General features: G+C 38.0%; 1 protein-coding gene across 1 annotated transcript; it reads left to right on the top strand.

Annotated features, from left to right (window-relative positions):
• Positions 1-794: 794 nt before the first annotated feature.
• LOC129276924 (carbohydrate sulfotransferase 15-like) lies at positions 795-21,596 on the top strand. Its single transcript, XM_064109669.1, has 9 exons — positions 795-1,169; positions 7,659-7,798; positions 11,322-11,548; positions 14,495-14,705; positions 16,249-16,341; positions 17,251-17,404; positions 18,493-18,667; positions 19,403-19,547; positions 19,953-21,596. The coding sequence occupies exons 2-9, from the start codon at positions 7,660-7,662 to the stop codon at positions 20,138-20,140; spliced, it is 1,332 nt and encodes a 443-aa protein (XP_063965739.1). The 5' UTR covers positions 795-1,169; position 7,659; the 3' UTR covers positions 20,141-21,596.
• Positions 21,597-21,827: the final 231 nt, after the last annotated feature.

Genomic DNA, 21,827 nt, shown 5'->3' on the forward strand with positions numbered 1-21,827 from the left:
CAGCATCGGCTTTTTCATAGCGTGTAAACGCGAGCAACTTGAATCGGCTCGCGGTTCAGAACCGGCAATTTGCACCACCAAAGTAGTATAGGTTCTGAACCGCGAGCCGATGCAGAATCGGCTTTTTTACTACGTGTAAACAGAAAGCCGATTCTGCACCGGCAATTTGTGCGCATTTCAATTACTTTACCATTGTGACGTAATTGTAAGCGCACTGATCTAGCGTTGTCTTTATTATGACGTATATTGTAGGTATGCGTATCATTTCAGGTTTTTGCATCGGCTCGCGGTTCTGAACCGCGAGCTGTAACAACGTGTAAACGCAATCCAAATGCCGATTCTGCATCGGCATTTGGTTCAGAACCAATTGCCGATTAAGTGTAAACACGTATTCGTGTTCTGGGCTAGCCCGCATAATGTGGATTGCCAGCTAGACGTTTCGTTAGGAAAGCTCCGGAGCGGTCTTTAGGCCTCCATTGTTTTAACTATTAAAAAAATGAAGGGTGGACATTATCTCATAAGACAGGGACGGATCCAGGATTTTCCAACGGGGGAGGCACGTTTTCTCGATAAAAATTTGACGAGCAAAACAAAAAGTTGTTGCCTAAAATTTAACGTCAAGAAAGCTCACAATAGAAAATTTTATCGAACGACATAGGAAATAATATTGAATTATTATGTATATACAAATAATTTAAGTGCAGTACCTATTATACTCTACTGCACTTGACACTTGGTATATATCATGATTATCACCAACCTGCGACTGCAGCCGAGCCACAATAATATTAAAAAGCGTTTAAGGAATAACTCCTACCGGATACCCATTCACATCGCCTAGCTGGGTCGCGTGCAGGACAATGTGGGATTCGAACTCACGACCTTCTGTTCCAAAGTCCGGAGACTAATCCACTGGTCGACAGAGCTCCACGAAACCTCGGGAAGTTATGAACTTCTTCCAACTGCACACATATTAACTCTCCATTTCAGATATAAAAAAAACAATGACGTAATAATATTTGCCTAAAGGACTACACTTTTCAGGACGCCTGCTGCCATGTAAATAATGAATAGACCTACACCTATCTGGTATTCGATCGAAACGTTCTGCATGAGAAACAGATGTTGGAAAATCAAGAAAAATAACTTCATATCAGCTCACCGGACAGGTACGTTCTACCGTGTTTTATTAGTTCGATACATTAGTTTTATCATGTTCATTTTGAGTAGTTTGTGTGGTTGTTTATTCCGTATAGGATTAATACAATATAAGCGTATATAGCCGTATAGGGGGCTGTGGTGTCCCCCTCCGAGAAAAGGGGTAAGAATCTTTCCTGCGATGGGGCACGCAAGAAAATGTACCACTTTCTACTGTAAACAAAAATTAAACTTGACATTTTAACCTGTAATAATAATTATCGTAGAACAGAAATGAAGGGATCTGTACGTAGTTATAATATAGAAAGAAAATATATCATAACTTACTTGTATGCAAGAGAGCGTAGTGACCGATCAAATTTCACTATAAATCCTGGCGCACATTATAACAAATAAAAATAATAAACCTCTTTATTTTGCATATTTGTTTTTAATTTGTAGTTTATAATTTCAGAACAGGCACGCCGCATCGCCCGAATTCAACTTGCAGTATATATATTTCCATTCTTGTGAACTCACCTTTACTTGACTATTAAAATTCAAATTGAAATAATTCATTTATTTCACATCTCTAAAAACATACAAGATACAATACATCGAGATCGATTCAAATCAATCAAAATGATTCCATATAGTAATGGAGTAAATATTGGATGTTGTAAAATTTTGACAAAATAACAAAAATAACAAAATACCTAAGGTGATGACTGGGATGTGAGGACATACATTTGGTTCGATTTTGTTCAGTTCGATAATTGATTTAGTTAGCATAACATAATTATATACATAATACAGGAAGAAAAACATTTTTGAAAAAAACGTAACCACAAAAACCTTTTAAAAAGGGAAATGGTGGAAATACTGTGCAATGAATAAAATGCGCCACTATGCTAATATTTATGTAGGCTATATTTAAGTTTTCCTTTAAGTCGCTTTAAATGTACACAGCAAAAACTGTGGTGTTAACCGGTGTGCATAGAGGACCACACCAGATATTTCACACCGGTGTTAAATTGACAATGTTATTTTAACACCTTTAGGTGTTATTGCAACACCATTGGTTGTTACATTTACACTATTTGGTGTTATGGTAAATCTCGAGGGAGTAATTTTAACACCTCGGGGTGTGGTCCTCTATTAACACCGACTGGTGTCAGTTTTAACACCACAGTTTTTACAGTGTACTTTTAATATATTGATTACTGATTATGCTGGCGTTCCCACGTGTCAGCCAAATTTTAGGGATTTAAAAAAAATGTTATTTGAGTATTTGGGGCATGCAGTCGCTTCAGTCCCCTGCGATGTTGTTCCCTCATTTTCATTTTACGAGCACTGTACATGTTTGACCTTTTTTAAATCAAAACATTGTGCTGCTATGGGCGTGGTGTTTAAAGGAGAATAAAACAAGTTGAAATCTATATAAAGCTGACAAATCAAATAAAAGAATCAATGAAAGTTTGAGGAAGATTGAATCATTATCATGATCATTTGAATATTGAGAGATCACCAATGCTATGTAGATCCTCCCTCTGGCAATGCGACCATAATTATGCTATGTCATGCACGTACAATTTACTTCCATCTCTTTCGTACATAAATTATTTTACTTTTTTTTTATCTACTAGTATAGTCTATCGCAAGACCAAGTATTCTTTTTATGAGGACAAGAAAACGTATTTTGCAACGCTATAAATCATAATTATTGATGGTTATTGTTTTTTATATTTTTTAACAAAACAAAATCTATAACAGTGTTCAAATGGGAGGATTGTACGTGTGTGACATCACAGACCTTGTTCGCATTGCCCATGGGATCGATCTCCATAGTTATAGTGATCTCGACATTCAAATGCTCGTGTCTTTCTCTTTGCTTGTTCAATTTTATTTACACTTTCTGTGATCTTATTCTTCGATTTTGTATGTTTTAACAAAAGCGAATTTGCTCAAAGGGTTTCATTCTCCTGTTAGTGAATCCACTTTTGTTTACCAAACCTCTCAAGGAAGAATGATATTGGTACAGTGATATTGTTTGGCTGGACTCAATCATCCGAATTTACTAACTCTCTAAAGAGGTTCTTCTTCGTCCGATAAATCCATGCTAGATTTTCGATTGATGTGAGCCAACTGCAGAATGAAACTTCGTAACTTACAGTTTAAGTTGAAGGTCTCGCTACACTTCTAATAATAAACAAGGCATAAGCGATGTTGTGTCTCGCCAACTTGTGAAAGTAACCAGAAATATCGTGATTTGCGAGGGCATGCAACAGAATTGTATCAAAAGTTAATTGTAAAATAACTGGGATGGAATAACATCTCCTTAGTAGGCAGTGGCGTACCTAGGATTTTTCACAGGGGGGGGGGGGGGCAAAACCGTCCGCCAAAAAAATTGACAAGCAAAAAAAAAAAAAGGTCTTCAAGCTCGTCAAAGGGGCAATAAAGGTCTTCAAGCTCGTCAGGGGGGAGGGGCAAAAAAGGTCTTTCAAGCTCGTCAGGGGGGCAGGGATACGTCCTTAAGATGGGTTGTGGCTCGTCAGGGGGGGGGGCAGACTGCCCCCTCTGCCCCCCCCCCCCCCCCCGTAGGTACGCTAGTGTTAGTAGGCCTACAGCTACAACCCAAGCATATAGCTCAAAAGTGACTTACGGTTGCGGAGTTATGTCATAACAATGACTTCAAAATAACCTTTGACCTTACCATGTGACCTCTGACTGCGCCATGATATTTGCAGGTCCCCTAAGTACATCTACAACCTAAGTTTGGGTGAAAAGTGACTTACGGTTGCGGAGTTATAAAAATAAGAGAGTCTTGCACATTACCTTTAACGTTGACCTGAAATTGACATTACCATAATTATGCTCTGCAACTGCAGCATTACACGCAGGTCCCCTAAGTACATCTAAGTTTGGTTGAAAAGTGACTAACGGCTGCGGAGTTATGTGTCATAATGGAAGGACGACATTTGGATCCCTTAGTCTCGCCATCACCTCTGGTGGGCGAGACAAACACGAATCAAATAATCGTCATCGAAATTGTTCGATCTGCTACAATCTGGAGCCAATTGAGACCTAATTCCAAATTAAAGACTTGAAATCAGTGGCTTACCTAGGATTTTCCAATGGGGGGGCAAATTCGTCCGCCAAAAAAATTGACAAGCAAAAAAAAAAAGGTCTTCAACCACAAATAAAGGATCTCGTACCCGAAAAAATTTGACAACCCAAAAAAAAAAAAAAAAAAGGTCTTCAACCACAAATAAAGGATTTCGTACCAGAACAAAATTTGACAAGCAAATTAAAAAAAGTCTTCAACCACAAATAAAGGATTTCCTACCAGAAAAAAATAAAGGATTTCCTACCAGAACAAAATTTGACAAGCAAAAAAAAAAAAAAAAAGGTCTTCAAGTTCAAAGGAGCGGGCCACTTGTGTTGTGGCTCGTCAGGGATCAGTTGTGACTCGTCATGGGGGGGCAGGGATACGTTCCTTGCATGGGTTGTGACTCGTCAGGGGGGCAGTCTGCCCCCTCTGTCCCCCCTCCCACCCCCCCCCCCCCCTGTAGGTACGCTAATGCTCATTACACAAAGCAGTACTTTTACCCTTACGGGTTTGTTCGAATCTCGAAAAAAGCTCAAATTAGTTTATATTTTCAGGAAATAAGTAAAATATGATTCGTTAAAACACCTGGGTCGCGTTTCATAAAGACTAATAGCAAATGCACAACTTCTATTATACAATTTCACTACCAGCCAATCAGTTAGAAAGATTTCAGTAGCTTTAAACAAGTTTTATGAAATGGGGCCCTGATCGTAGACCAGTCGTAAATTCACGGTTGCTTTCTTTGTGCTCCATTTATTCTTAAAGTTAAAAAAAAACGCTGTCTAAAATTATAAGCACGTTGTTTAAGCCAGTCACTCTAACAGCGAGCTTTTTAAACTTTAAACAATTGTTTACACCTCTGAACAATTGTGTAAACCTTTTGAATTGCAGCTAGCTGTTTAAACTTTCAAACTATTGTTTACACCTCTAAAACAGTTGTGTAAACCTTTTGATTTTTTTTTAATTTTCTTTTATTAAAAAAAAACTTGTGCAAAAATTTAAACAACTTGTTTAAAATCTTAAACATTAGTCGTTAGAGTGACGGTCTGAAACAACATACTTATAATTGTAATCAACTTTATTGCGGTGTTCTCCTCTACGAGGCTAACCATTTTAAGTGACATTTCTAAACTCTATAGGGCCTCGGTTTAAATCATATGATTGAACAAATAGAGTGAAATTAATTTTCAGATTTAAAGGAATTCAGCAGTGGCTATATCATTTTTGTCTTTAAAGATCATAAGAAGTGATAAAACTTTGTCCAGTAAAGTGTTTTCTTTCAATTCCAGTTAAATGTTTTAATTGTAACAGGTAAATTATTACTTTCGCATTCGACCAAACACATTTAAATAAATGATACGTTTACTTAAAACTATAATAGTAAGCATATACTTTACCCTCTTTATACAATAATTATGATGAAATTTAGCCCTGATAGTCTAACAGGAAATAGTAGGCAGACAATGATTATTATCATATGCCCAGTAGCACTATCTAAAGAGAAGGTGGTGGTGCATGCCCTTCCCCGGGAAAATTTTAATTGCATATTTTTTTATTTTTGCTTTTCATATCCTTTTCACTGGAAAATGCCTTCGGAAATGCCATTGACCAATGACTATTTTCCCCCGGTTTTTTTCTTCAGTTGTAAGAATACCCTTGCCCCCTCTGAAGAATTGTTCCAGGCCTGGGTATCAGACACGCCGCTGTATGCATGGTATACATCGAGAATTGAAACTGAATATGCTGTAGTATACTCATATTACACATGTTAACAGAGCGAAAGGCATGTACATTATCAAACATGAATTGTTGGTAATGTGACTTCATACTCCATATTTAATGCATCATCATGTCTACACCTTGGAAACAGACTGCATTCATTTATCATTAGCCAATTTCCGCAACCACTCTATACGCAGACGCTTTTGGGAACATGGAGAATCTATTAAAAATGCCCGTCAAATCACAATGAACAGAAATATAGGTCATTGTCGAATATAACTTTCAAGTTTCAAGTTTATTTCATTTCTCATCTCAATACAACATAATAAATAATTACACAGATATAAAATGATAACCATACAAATGAATATACATTGCAAGCAATATGACTATACAAGAAAGGTAAAATGTTTATGAAAAACACTAAATAACGTTATAATCATATTAACCAATAACAATATATGCAATGGAAATAGAACAAAATGTATACCATTCTCAATAAAACAATTTGCAAGGCTACATTTATAACTCCCTTTTTTCAATAAATAAAGTTGAGTAAATGGAGGGATCCACTAAAAAGCAGGGCTTGTTAAGTGTGGACCCCTCAAAGAATGAATCAACGATTTGTAGGTACAGGTATAAAACGAGAATGAGAAAAAAAAATAAGGTTGATGTGATGGTTGATGAAGAAATACCGAGATAATGGAAGAAGAGGATATGGTGGTGCACATGTGTGGTTGAAAGAGGAAGAGAAGAATTAAGGAGTAACAAAAAAGCAAGAGTGAAGGGGATAAATATTGTGAATATTGGTGAACCGGGACAGCAGATCGTCCTAAGATTCGGAGCTAACGAAAAATTGCAAATCTGTCATTTGTCCAGGACAACACTGCTGTCTTGATACATCGATTTTCGACAAAGGCTGCTTTATCTTGAAGGACTTTTGACAATAGATTCTCACCGTTCCAGAAAGCGTCTATGTAGTGGTTGCGAAAACTTCCTATCGATTCTCTTTTGGGGGCCCCGTTTCATAAAAAAATTACAACTATTGTAAATTCGTCATTATTGTTTCTTCCATGGAAACCTTTATTGTGATTGGCTGCTGAGCCATGTTACCATGGTAGTTGCCATAATGGCAGAGTTAAAATGGTTGTAACTTTTTAAGAAACGGGCTCCCAGATATCTCGATAGAAATAGTTTACTTTTTTCATCTTAATGTTTCACGTATATACAAAAATGCTGCAGGTCTATAAATCCGATTCACCTTTAATGTAGACTCAGTGTGGCAGCTATAAATGTCTTCATATTTTGTGTCAGAGGCAAATCCAGGATTTTCCAAAAAGGAGGGGCACATTTGCCCGTTAAAAATGTGACAGGCAGAAAGAAACAAAAATCAAAATAAATTTGAATTTGAATTTGAATTTGAATAATTTCGTTAACATTTGACAAGCAAAACAAAGTCCTCACTTGTGTATAAACGACATACAGTAGTCACATTCGAAATATTCTTCGTGACTCTCAAAGGGGGGCGCACTTGTGCATGTATGAACGGCATATTTGCATCAAAAAAATAAACTATGCCTTTCAAAGGGGGGAGGCAAGGGTCGGTTGTGCCCCCCCCCCCCCCTGGATACGCCACTGCTTTGTGTTGTAGTCTTTATTTTATTTTTATTTTTTATTTCATATTTTTCAGGATGTTTGTCAACAATAAAGTGGCAGCTGGAATTGTTCTCCTTAACGTAGCTCTACTAGCCTACGTATACTACTACTTCCAACTACAGAATCGATCCAGTAGTCGTGTTGTAGTAGCTTCTCGAACTCACAGCGAGGAAGGTAGATAAAATGGCCCGTATTCTGAAGTCAGGTTTAACTTAGACCATGGTCTAACTCTGTGCTAAAATTATGGGAAGCCAAAGGTGTCAAAATGTGTTATTAAGTTGTATGTTTCTTATGTTTACTCTGCTCTTTCTTGATTCATCGATGGTAAAGACAACAATCATTTATTTATACTTCCTAGACAATTATAAATGATTTGAGAGCAAAATGAGCTAAATAGTTATTTATGTAACAATTGGCTATCCATACTTAATTCACAACTTTAAACCTAAGGTTTAAGACTTCAGAATACGGGTGATTGTATTCGGATACTAAACATTGGTTTTACCCTAGTCTAAAATAGAGTTTTACACCACGCTTCTATGAAATACTGGGCTTTATAATATTTCTTCCATATTCATGGCAATTATAGTGTACCTATTAATTAATTCACTAATTAATTATTGTCCATTATATTTTGTTGGTATTTTTCTTATTCTTCCCATTTCTCGACTCAATTAATATTTTGATTGATTGATTAATAACGAATTTATTTCATTCTAAAATTTCAACAATTTCAACAAATTTTGACAATTTCAGCAGGATAAAAATAATTTTCAATTGATGAATGAGCTGACAGCTGGCAATTCATAAAAGTGTGATATAGGTTAACTCAGGTTTACTAAACCATGCCTTTCAGAATACCACCCACTTGGTCAACAATCAGTTGGTCTACGTCACATGTATACTTTAAAGCCACATGCGCTAAACCCAATTCGTCTATATACTCTGAATTTGGTCTTATTGCCGTTTGGTCTCTTCTTAAAGGACAAGTCCACCCCAACAAAAAGTTGAGTTGAATAAAAAGAGAAAAATCTAACAAGCATAACACTGAAAATTTGACCAAAATCGGATGTAAATAAGAAAGTTATGGCGTTTTAAAGTTTCGCTTAATTTCACAAAACAGTTATATGCACATCCTGGTTGGTATGCAAATGAGGAGACTGATTACGTCATCCACTCACTATTTCTTTTTCTGGGGTGGACTTGTCCTTTAACTCTTGACTAATAAACGCTTAGTTCAATTCACATGTAGTTCTGTATTTAAATGTCAAGATTGTCTAATATTCACTTCGTTTGCTCATTATTTTGCGCTATATTGAATTAAAACTTAATTCATAACTAATTCATCCAATCACACCAAGAAATTCTTTCAGCCTAAAAACACCTGTACCAACCTAGTATGGCTTAATCTTGCACTCTAAGTGGAAAAAATGCCAAATGCAAATTTTTATTATTATTTGCACCAATAAAACCTAATTTGCACCCTTAAAGATGTAACTTTTCACCTTTTAATGTGCAACATATACTTGACGTAAAAAAGGTTCGAATTTGCCCCTTTATCACAATTTTCACCATTCTATGTACACATAAAGGTCAAGTCCACCCCAGAAAATTGTTGATATAAATCAATAGAGAAAAATCGAACAAGCATAATGCTGAAAATTTCATCAAAATCGGATGTAAAATAAGAAAGTTAGGACATTTTAAAGTTTCACTTAGTTTTCTCAAAACAGTTATATGCACAACTCAGTGATATGCAAATGAGAGAGTCGATGATGTCCATCACTCCCTATTTCTTTTGTTTTTTATTGTTTGAATTATACAATATTTCGATTTTTACAGAATTGAAAATAATGTAAATCTTGACTGAACCATATAATGTTAAACAATGTTAATTCGACAGGTTCAGGCAGGAATAAAACTCGATTTCACGTGACAAGGGGGAGAAAATCAGAATATTTCATATAGTAGAATACCAAAGAAATAGTGAGTGGGTAATGTCATCAGTCCCCTCATTTGCCCAGGATGTGCATATAACTGTTGTGTGAAATTAAGCGAAACTTTAAAATGTCATAACTTTCTTATTTTACATCCGATTTTGATGAAATTTTCAGTGTTATGCTTGTGATTTTTCTCTTTTTATTCAAATCAACTTTTTGTTGGGGTGGACTTGTCATTTAAGGGTGCTTAATATAGCTAACTGCATCCTTACAGGTGCACAAATGAGCATATTGCTATTGCGACAACCCTATACAGTGCGTCCCAGAAAAAACGAAACCGAGATTTAGCGATGATTTATCATAACTTAATCATAAATAAAATAGACAAATGACCTACCAATTTAAAGCTTAAAATCTCCTCTTTCATCTGGTATTACTTAGATTATTCCTCATTCACGCATGATTGAGCAAAAACAATTCGAAGAAAGGATGCCAAAAACTCATTTGGCGGGGGGTATCTGAATTTCAAAAAGAAAATCACATGACTAAAAAGTTCAATATCTTCTCTTTTCTTTGATACCTAAATCACAGAAAATGGTCAAGTAGTAAAAAAGTTATGATCCCTCGAAACAATGCTTGTATTTCCATAATTTCATTAAATAAACGTGTTTTCACCGGTTTCCCACTGAAGCTATCGCACGGTAACAAAAGACTTAATGCATAGTAGCTGATCGTCAACAAAACGGAGTGTCGAGTGAGTTTGAACGCTAGCCTGTAAAACCTCTTCATTTTATGAAATTATTGAAATTGAAGCCTTATTTCAAATAACCAGAACTTTTTTATTTCTTGACCATTTTCTGTAATTGAGGTATCAAATTAAAGAGCAGATATTGAACTTTTTAAAAATGGGGTTTTCTTTTTAAAACCCAGATACGGCCCGCCAAGTGACTTTTTGGTATCCCCTTTTCAAATTGTTTTTGCTCACTCATGCGTGAATAAAAAATAATTTGTCTATTGTATTTGCGATTAAATTATGATAAATCATCGATAAATCTCGGTTTCGTTTTTTGTGGGACGCACTGTATATAGATTTCAAACTTGAACCCTTGGTGGGTAGACTAAGAGTGGTGTCAGACCAAGTTGGGTATTCGATGTTTATTGGGAAAAAGTGCTCCATGTGGGTTATTTTGTGTCCAACCAACATTGGGGATTTCTTCGGGGCATTTTTATTTATCCAGTGTGATGAAAATTTTGCACATTCTAAAGTAATTGCTGCTGATTTTTTAACCTTAGTGGGCAATATGCTTCCTGCATTGGTTAAAATACTGCCCAAAATTGGTTGGACACATAATTACACTCGTGGTGGTGAAGTCTTTGCCCAGTATTTTTTACAGCGTTGGTAAAAGCCTGAATTATGAGAAATAGACGAAATAGTACATGAGCTGGGAATTAAACCAAATTGTTAATAGATGAAGCGGTTGTAGACGAAGTGAAGGAGGAATACACCATGTGAGATGAGGCCAAAATGTAAAATAGACGAAGCTGGTGTACTTTTAGGTACTGTTGTAAATTATGAACAAGGTCTGGAACAATTCGCCCCCATTTTGTCATTTTCCTGAGAAACCATGCACTAAAGAAAAGATGATGCGAGGTTTTATCGACATTCTTGATTATCTCCATTTCACCAATTCTTATGAAGAAATATCAAGGGAAGAATGGTTTCAACCCATTTTTTTAATTCTTATTTGAATTTTCAGGAGAAGCAGATGAGTGGGATGATTATTCATACTACACATCGCCGATCAATTGGCCCCAGAAGGTAGCTGAATTGCACAATACAACGACTGCTATTATACGATTTAAGAGTCTGACAAAGAAAAAATATTGGTCAACGCAGAGGGCTAAAGTCGGACAGGCCGAATTGACGCGACCCGACTTGAATTTATCTTCCTTGCCACCGGCATTATACGAGATGGCGAAACCGGTTAGTACACTCTTTGTATATAAAAACAGATCTGTATCTCTTCATTTGGACACTGAATCACATGGTCCCGGGTTCAAATCCCACTGCAGCACTCGAGTATTTTTGCAAGGCATTTATCTACATTTGCCACTCTCCACCCAGGTGTAGTAGATGGAAGGAAGGAACTCCTTGACAGGGGCCGCGGAACGGTTTTCAAAGTGGGGGGGGGGGCTGAGCCAAAAGTGGGGGGCTGACCATGCAAAAAATCACAATCATATGGTAATTTTTACGTTTTTGTACACGGTTTAAGAAAAAAAAAAGCGCCCGATCAGGGCAGCTAGTGCTAAAGTCGATGTTCAGCGATTAGAAACATCCCGCACTTCCTCCCATTATTCATCTTATCATTTGGAGAGACACATAAATGTATATATAGAAGTATCTTCATCGAGGAAAATGTTCATGGATGTATTTCTACGGGTGTTTTACTCCAGGGGAAATTGTCCTGGGGTGGTATTCTGAGATCCATTTTATCTCAGATAAAATAAAATATTTTATCTCCGTTAAAATCAGTGAGATAAAATACCCTTAAAATCTCTCCGAATTGGTATTCTGAGAACAATTTTATCTTCATTTTATCTCTGTAAGACACACCTTTTTTGTAATCAATATCCAATAAGAAACACGCTTTTATAGCTCTCTCATATCACTCAACCAATGGAAATCCATTCCGCTAGGAGGTGTGGCGAAGAGGTGAGATTGCGTCAATTTATTGACTTCAATACGCTTGCACTATACGCTTGCGCGTCTTTACAGAGATTTCTTTTTAACAAAAATGGCAATACTCTCATCTTTTTTTCGAAGTCTATATCGCATCTTTTCAAGCATCATTTCAAAGACAATATTAGTCAAGAAAAGTCTTATGAAATGCTTCCTAATTGTACAGGAATAACTTTAAGGTGTTGTTCTCAATGAATATATAATTTTTCTTAATTTTCATGCCAACATTTGGAGTTAATTCACTTAAAAATATTAACGAAATCAACGTCGCGGAGATAAAATAGCCCCTACCCTCTTTTAAGTTTATTTCATTTTTTCTTCAAAGTAACTACTTGGGCGCAAGCACATCACCCGCGTTGCAATGGCCAGATACGCGATGGGTATGTCTACGCAGCCACTGCTCTGTTGCGTATCATCATAGATACGCAAGATAAAATTTATACGCAAGATAAAATTGTAAATTTAATCTGAGAGATAAAATGTCATCTCAGAATACCAATTTCATTTTAAGAGATAAAATAAAATATTTTAAAGATAAAATGACCTCAGAATACCGCCCCTGATATAGAATTCCGTTAATCATGTTATTCTTGAATGCACTGGCGTACAGATGGAGTGGGGGCGCTTGGGGGATTCTCCTGAATATTTCGATGAAAATGAGAAAGGGAAGGAAAGGGATGAAGTATGCCCAAATATAGGCCTGTGTTTATTTTTATATCGTTTTAAAAATCTATCTAACATAAAGAAGAATATCACAGAGCTTTGGAACTTATTTGACTGGCGAAAGAATTACAGCTATTTTCCCGTTTCAGGTGATGAATGAGCACCCCTAACAAGATGTTTTCATTAAAATATAAATCAATTTATTTTCGAAATGAACCGGTCAACACATCTGTTTCCAGATAGGAGATGTCAGATATGTTTCCTCTATCCACTGGTAATAAACGTTAGTCCCTCTAATTTCATCCTTATTTTTCAAAGTGCTATTTTAACACACGTGTCTAAAGCCCCTTTCACAATTGACGTACGACCTGTTTACGACCGCCTGCAACAGTTTTTTCTTGTTGTTGCACGATCGATCTCTTGGTGTCTTGCGAGCACTCGCAGTGGTTGTAGACGAACGCACGAATTTGAGGTGGTCGGAGGTGGTCGTGACTGGTCGCATCTGAATTTTAACATGTTTAAAATCCGAACGCGATCAAATACGATTGATTTACTCGCATCAGGTCGTACCATCGGTCGGGCGATCATCGTATGAGTGTTGTTCAACGTTGTACGACTTGGTGCGAGAGGTGACACAACTACGTATAGTCGCATTTAGTCGACTGGAGGTCGTACAACACTTGCACATGCGCTAGATACCTACAGAGACCAGTCTTGCGACTGGTTGCGATAATATAAGACTGTTGCAAGACCGATCGAAATTACGGCTTACAACATTCCACTACCGTTGCATTCGCATGTATGCGACCGTACAGCCCCTTTCACAATTGACATCCGACCAGTTTACGACCGCCTGCAACAGTTTTTTCCTGCTGTTGCACGATCGATCTCTTGGTGACTTGCGAGCACTCGCAGTCGTTGTAGACGGTCGCACGAACTCGAGGTGGTCGTGACTGGTCACATCTGAACTTTGAACATGTTCAAAATCCGAACGCGATCAAATACGACCGATTCACTCGCATCAGCTCGTATCCGGGGTCGTACCATCGGTCGGGCGATCATCGTGGGAGTGTTGTTCAACGTTGCACGACTTGGTGCCTCTGTGCGATATTATGAGATGACTGGCGATTGATGCCTGTTGCAGCCTGTCGCACGACCAAAAGGTCGCAAGTGGTCGTACGTCAATTGTGAAAGGGGCTTAAGGGGGAAATGCCAAGGCTCGTGGTGTCTATAAGTAAGTTTGATAGTAATTATATTAAATACTGTTTGGAAAATGTCGTCACAAAAGTGACGTCATTTTATAATTTGTTAGCTCCAATTACCAAATGTTTTTGTTAGTATGTGATGTATTTCATGTACCTGACAGTTAATTCAATTCAATTTTCCAAATAGTACATCATTGAGTGTCGCTCTTGCCAACACTCTGAAATAGTTGACAATACCCATAATCACGTTAAGCTCTTTCAACCAATCACATGAGAATTAATGTTTGATCCCGAATATAATAACAATTATTATTTTTGGCAGGTATTTGATTTACTGCCAAACTCGTATTTACCTGGGTATAAGTCTCCGTGTTGGAGGGTGAAACCTCGGATGGTACTCCGCTGTTTGCCGTATTTCTATCTTCTCGGGATGCCTAAGAGTGGAACTACCGATTTGTGGGCCAAAATCATGCGACATCCCCAAGTAAAATACACCATAAAAGAGCCCCATTGGTGGAGTAGATCAAGATTTGGTGAGTTTTCCCTCATTCCCGACCCAATCCTGTCGTTACAGTAGTTATCCGGACCTTTCGCATTTCGTATGGGAGGAAACTCTCTACAACGCACCAATGTCTTTGAAATTGCAAGTCAAATCACAATGGGGAGCTTAGAGGCGTTTGTCGAAAGTTGATGGATCGGGACAGCTTCGGAATCTCTTGACTCTGGACAACGACATATTTGCAATTGTTCTTCCGCGGCAAATTTTCGGATGATCTGCTGTCCCAGTCCACCAATTTTCGACAAAAGCTTCTCAGCTCACCATTGTGATTTTAATCGCATTTTCAAAGGAGTCGATGCGTTGTTGAGAGCTTCCCCGTAGTAGAAGCGAAAACTCCCTCTTGGTGTGTTCAGGAACTTGTTCAAGAACGAAAGCGTTAATTCATATTTGCTTTTCATCCTTTGTGTTACGGGCCCCAGATGTTATAGTCTGTGAATAAATAGTTTTGAGATTTTATGGAGGAGAATCGCGTTGACGTATCGAAAAAGATATCACCCGAGTACAATTCTCTGGGGCCCGTTGCAGAAAGAGTTGCAATCAATCGCAACTCTAAAAAATCATGCGTAACTTGATTTTCAACCAATCACAGCGTGCATTTGGGACTTGCGATTGATTTTTCGGCTTGCGTTTAAACGCAACTCTTTCTGCAACGGGCCCAGGTCGTGTTATTTCAGCATAACGCTGATTCACCCTGTGGGAGACGGACGAAATTAAGCTCAGAGTTGACGCATGCGCAGATTGTTCGATCGGAAATTTCATCGTCGTGGAAGCACCCCTCGTACAAAACAAAAGCTTCTTCAAAACGACAATATGTCCATAGATCTTGGTCACGAGAACTGTTTATTTTTCCGATTCATTAAGCCCCTCCCTTTCACAATTAGTGATGCGAATGCTTACAACCGTTGCGATTGTGTGCAACATACATGTATATTGTGACCAAATGATTGCAAACGATCGCAAGAACAATTGTGAAAGTCCCTTTCAGCGCGAGTACGTAGATTTTAATAAAGGCAGAAGGAAAAATGTTTCATGTCTCGTTCCCATTGTCGTGCGATTCGTTACGAACGCCACGATTGGGATTGGCCTTCCGTAACTAATCGCGATAATTTTTTAACCTTTCAATTTTTTCTGCGATCAGTACGATTACCACGACTGATCTGACACGATCTGATACGATCTGACACGATCACTACGATTATTACACGATTAAGATCTCCATTTCAATCGTGGTGCCGAATCGTGAAAGTGGGAAGTAGGTATTACGAAAGCCACGATATACCTTCCATAACCGATCGCGAGAATTTTGAGCCATTCATTTTTTTTCTGCGATCAGTAGGAGTGCCACGATTGATCTGATACGATCTGATACGATTATTACACGATTAAGATCGTGGTGCCGAATTGTAAAAGTTGGAACTAGGTATTACTAGGCTCGAACCGATCACCATCACTGATTGATTTGTGTTGATTTTTAGTCTTACATATCTCAAATAAATCACCTCTTTTCATTGATCTAGGGAGAGGAAAACTTCGTATTTACGCATCCAGATCAAAACGTATGGTGGAGACGTTTGCGTTACACCCCTCGTTGAAACCACGACTCGTAATCGGTAAGGAAGAATCGGGAGAACGTTTTCATGGTTTTATGAAAGTTGGGATGAATGCTCCGAGCGGGGTGAATCCATACTTAACGAAAAGCTTGTCTGAATAAACTACCTTTTTAGATATTTAAAATAAGGTATTTCACATCATCATTCGTTGTTGTGGTAGTATTAATGGAAGTAAAAGTGTTAGAAGAAGTAGTAGAAGTATAGTAGTAACAGTAGCAAGAGCAACAGCAGCAGGAGGAGGAGAAGTAGTAGTAATTAAAGTAGTGGTTTATTTCCAATTGGTGCCAATTCGTTTGATTACCAACCCGTCTACTATAATTTGGTCTATCCACATGGTCTAATTGCCATTTCGTTCACTCACCATTTCGTCTACTAACCAGTTGGTCCAATAGCTATTTAGTCCATAAACCATTTGGTCTAATTCGAAGAGTGTTAATTAGGCGGAATGAATGAAAAGAAAATGGGTATTAGACCAACTGGTTATTGCACAAAATGGTCATATACGAACTGATGATTAGACGAAGTGATGATTGGGCCAAATGGTTATTTCACAGAATGGTTGTAAAGATGGAATGTTGATGGAGGGAATGGCATTAGACTAAATGAGGGTAGACCATGTGGTGAGTGGACGAGTTTGAAGTTGACAAATTGGCAATTTTACGAAGTTGTCATGGTAGTAGTATTTTATTATCTTCACCATCAATATCATCATTATTTTATCACCATCATATCACCATTATAATCATCATCACCATCAGCATCAACATCATCGTCACCACCACCACCATCACCGCCATTGTATTCAATCGCCATCATTGCTACTATCACAGTGAGTTGTTTCTGTGTTTCATATATACTTTCGTGTTTCTATTTTCACTTATATTCATGGGAATTATTTCAATCTGTAAGGAGATGGATCAGCGTCTACTTTCTGGGATAATAAGAAATGGAAGATCTGGGATGGAGAACGTTACGAAGGTCCAACCTACGTCACTGCTGACGTCATACATGCAGCCCAACCCGACGCCAAACTCCTCGTCATCCTCCGCAATCCCGTTGACAGGTATGGGCAACTTTAGTGCTAATAGCTCCTTTGATAAATGATGAGCGTCGAATATAACTTAGGTTTGTGTTTACTACTGTACATTCCAGTTTGTGTTCTCCTAGTAGTATGATGATCCATTAACTTTATTCTTCTTCTTTTTGTGGATGGAATGTCCACCTAAGTCCATGGTCACAACCAGGCATGATGCAGGAGCCCGCACTTTAAACGCAGCGGACACATACGACCATCCTACCTGCTGCATTCATTTCTTACGACCAACCAACAGACAGCTTGGTGAAGTCACTGTTTTAAAACGATATAGCGAGTTTGATAAACATCGTTTGTGCATTGCAGCTGTGGGATACGGAGCCTTTAAAGTGCCATCGACTTGACGACTTGGCGAGATACTTTATCTTGCCATGTCGACATAATAACCTTATTATGTAGACGTGGTGAGATACGTTATCTGGCCAAGTCGACTTATAAAACGTTATATGTCGACATGGCGAGATACGTTATCTCGCCAAGTCGGCTTATGAAAAGTTATATGTCGACATGGCCAGATACGTTATCTTGCCAAGTTGACTTATAAAACGTTATATGTCAACATGGCGAGATATTGTATCTTGCCAAGTCGACTTATAATACATTATATGTCGACATGGCGAGATATGATATATATGTGTCCAAGGCCCGGCGAGAGTCCAAATATCTCGCCAAGTTGAGATATAACTTTTCATAAGTCGACTAGATAATGTTTTATGATCAAAATTATTGCATGACCGTCAAGTTGGGTATGACTGCGATTTTTTTTGCTGAAAGTTGTAGTATGGGGTGCCTACTCCGAGAATCCGACGGGTGCCACCAGGGCACCCGTGGGCATTTTTTTTTAATTGACGTCATAGGCCACGCTCACTTGTTTACATACCTCTTAAATATGATTTTCATATTTTACGCAGTAAACATGTCATGTTTGGTATCAAATTAAAGCTAATTAAAAAATAAAATGCAAATATAATAATGGATTACTGGGCGTTTAAATCGCGCATAGGTCAGTTAAAGGCCATTTAAAGTAAACCCAAATTTTGTTCTTGTTTTTATTACAGGTTGTACTCCGATTACTTATATTTTAACCCGAAGCTCCACGTAAACACGAGTGTGGATCTGTTTCATATAGAGGTCGTCGCTGTGATAAACAGATTTAATAAGTGTCTGAAAACGATGAGCTTTCGAGGATGTGTATATAGCATATCGGAAATTCAAGACCCACGTGTATATTGTGTAAGTCTGTAGGATAATTATCATCAAATGAAACGACCTATTATACCTAGCATGGGCGGCAACCCCCCCCCCCCCCTCCCCCATATCGAATTTCATCCATTGTACAGAATCCTATGGGAGAGAGTTGTCTCCATCCACACCAAGTGTAGATCAAAAGTGTCCCCCAAAAATGTCACGAAATCACTGTGAATGATGGTGACCCTTTCATATACAGATATCTACGCATTCTATACTTGCGTCGCGTCCGAAATTGCGTGCGTTTTAGATTTCAATGCAACTGTTTTTGGTATGTCAGTGTCTTCAATGGGGCAAATACATTAGAAAAAAAATAAAAAAGTAATTTGAGTTTCATTTAATTTCATTTTCCCAGCGTGTTTGTCCCCTTTAAGACATTGTCATAAAAATATTCGCGTCGAAATATTAGCTACGAGTAATTTCGGACTCGACGCGACGCGGTGGTATATGTGGTACTTCGTCACCGCTTTGGTGCCCTCACTCACAGCGTGCTTAGAGCATGCTCCCCAGGAAGAAGGCGCACGACGGTCTGTATCTCACGACATATGTCACTATTCAAATTTCTTGTTTTATTGATAATTTACCATACTTGATACATTGGACCATTGTCTTTAAACAATTAACAAATATATTCCTAATATCTCCTCAAAATGAAGAAAGGAGCGCATAACCCTATTTCTATCCTAATCCCCATGTTAACATTTTCCGTTCCCCTTACAGCGGCTCCTTATAGGCGTCTACTCTGTTTACGTACGTGATTGGTTCAGAGCCTACCCACGTGATCAGCTAAAAATCATGCGATTGGAGGATTGGCACGTCAACTGCACGGGAATTCTTCCAGAAATATTCGACTTTCTTAATCTTGGTAGGCTCGCAACTGATTTTTATCTTTACTTCATATATTTCCATTTGGAGAGAAATGACTAAGATAAGAGCAATTTTTAAGATCATACTAGAAACCTTATCTGAAATGCAACATTCAAGAAGGTGACCCATTTTTTTTTCAATCGAATATCAGGTTTCATAGAAAACTTTACGACCTATACTTCTCTTTTTCGTAAAGTCCTTTCTTCTCTCTTCTTCACTTTCTCTTACTTTCTCACTTTTTCCCAACTTAAAAGATAACAAGAGACGATTCCCGGCCCTTTCCCCCTTCCCCCCCCCCTGGGTAAAATAATTATAAGAAAATGAATTGTTATTGAACATGAATTTTTGACTCTCTGGTGATAATAGTCTACCGTATTTCTTTGTATCTAAATTTTGTTTACAGAAAGGATTTGGAATAAGCAGATTGAACGATTTTGCACGGAGAGGTTGGAAAATGGAAACAAAGCCAAGTTACACTCAATCGGTGAAATGCTTCCAAAAACAAGAAAACTTTTGGAGAACTTTTACGCCCGTTCGAATAAAGAACTTAGTCTGTTACTAGGAGACGAGAAATATCTATGGAGGTCGTGACGTCACATTGGAAATCAATTTATCTCCTGAAGATTTTCAAGAGAGAGTGTAAATTATACGTTAACAATAGTTTCTGAAATGACTCACGCGAGAGAATAGTGAGGCGATCTTAAGTAATTTTGCAGTAACAATGATATTGATCTTGACAATCTTCGCGATTTATATACATAAAAAATGCCTACGTTTTCTCATCTTTGCACGTACTCGTGGCGGATCGAATCGGTTCGATATCGCCTTCGATCGCTATTGATTTAATACACGACTATACGCATCAAAATTATTGTCATTTTTGCTATTCACCTGAATGAAAAGTTGTAAACTTGGGACCGGATCATTCAGTCACTGTGAAGAAAAATTATTGTATGTATCTTTCACGGATAAATTACAATGAAACTGGAATCTCTCAGGCCCAATTTTACGATGAAAAAATTATAATGAAATTTAGGAGAGGTTCAATGTAACGTTGAAAATATGAAAGCATCCGACAATTATTACGATAAAACGCAAAATTTTAAGAAAAAATGTACTGTGAAAAGTCGCGCAGCAAATTTTACCGTATTTTTTACGGTAAATTCCTGGCAACTTGCAGCGCGCGACATTTCCACCATGACTGTTACAATTTGCCGTAAAAATATGAGGCTACCTAATTGTCCTCGTTAAATCAGATTTTCTTCTTCTATCCACTATTTCCATAACATTCCACATGGTGTACCGTAAACCACATCAGCGATAAATTGGATTAGTTGTAAAGTTTACGATATATTCACAGTGAAAATGAACAGTATGAATAACGCGGTTTCACCCACTACCGTAAGAAAAAAAAAGTTATGGTAAGTTTTCATGTGTTGATGCGGACACTCGTAAAACTTCTGCGGGCTTATAATGATTGAAGGGTTCGGTGTAAAGACGGCAAAAGTGAAATTGGCAGAAGTGATAATGGTAGAGGCAAAAATGGCAGGTGAAGATGGCAGGGGTTAAAATGGCAGAGGTAAAAATGGCAGAGCTAATAATGGTAGAGGTAAAAATAGAAGAGGTAATGATGACAGAGGTAAAGATTGCAGAGGTAAAACATAGCAGGGGTCACTGGCGGATCGGGGGGGGGGCACATCCCGCCGTGACACCCTTTTGAGAGACATAATCAAAATTTGTAATGTAAATGTGGCGTTCTAACACAAGTGTGACCCCTCCTTTTAAAAGCGATGACCTTTTTTTTGCTTGTCAAATTTTCCTCAAGAAAATGTGCCCCCTTGGAAAATCCTGGATCCGCCCCTGGCAGGGGTTATAAAGGCAGATACAAAGGCAGAAATCTCTACCCAAAGGGGGGGGGGACCAGGGGCTGGAACATTTGACAAGCAAAAAAAAAGGGGGGTAATCATTAAAAAGTAAGGTCATCTCGTCGAAAATACATGTTTTATTTCGATTTTGAATGATGTATTTCTTTCCATCATAAAATACCAAAAATAGTAGGGGGACATTTGATATTCTGTCCCCCCCCCTGGGATTTCCGCCCATGGGCAGACATAAAAATGGTATATAGAGGTAATAATGACAGATATAAAAATGGGAGAGGTAAAATGGTATGCGACATCGACAAGGAAATTGGTGAGCCTTTCCCGTCGAGAGCAGTCGATGAAGATACTTTCACACTGTGGACACCTCAAGAGTGTGACTATTCACAGCGTGCATG

This window comes from Lytechinus pictus, chromosome 14 (genome assembly GCF_037042905.1).
Source record: "Lytechinus pictus isolate F3 Inbred chromosome 14, Lp3.0, whole genome shotgun sequence".
In the NCBI taxonomy this organism is placed as follows: Eukaryota; Metazoa; Echinodermata; class Echinoidea; order Temnopleuroida; family Toxopneustidae; genus Lytechinus; species Lytechinus pictus.

Excerpts from the sequence above, each read along its gene's own strand:
- LOC129276924 (XM_064109669.1), top strand. The coding sequence starts at position 7,660 with ATGTTTGTCAACAATAAAGTGGCAGCTGGAATTGTTCTCCTTAACGTA. Across the intron at positions 7,799-11,321 it reads TCGAACTCACAGCGAGGAAG|GAGAAGCAGATGAGTGGGAT; the intron begins GTAGATAAAATG and ends TTGAATTTTCAG. Across the intron at positions 17,405-18,492 it reads CTCCGCAATCCCGTTGACAG|GTTGTACTCCGATTACTTAT; the intron begins GTATGGGCAACT and ends TTTTTATTACAG.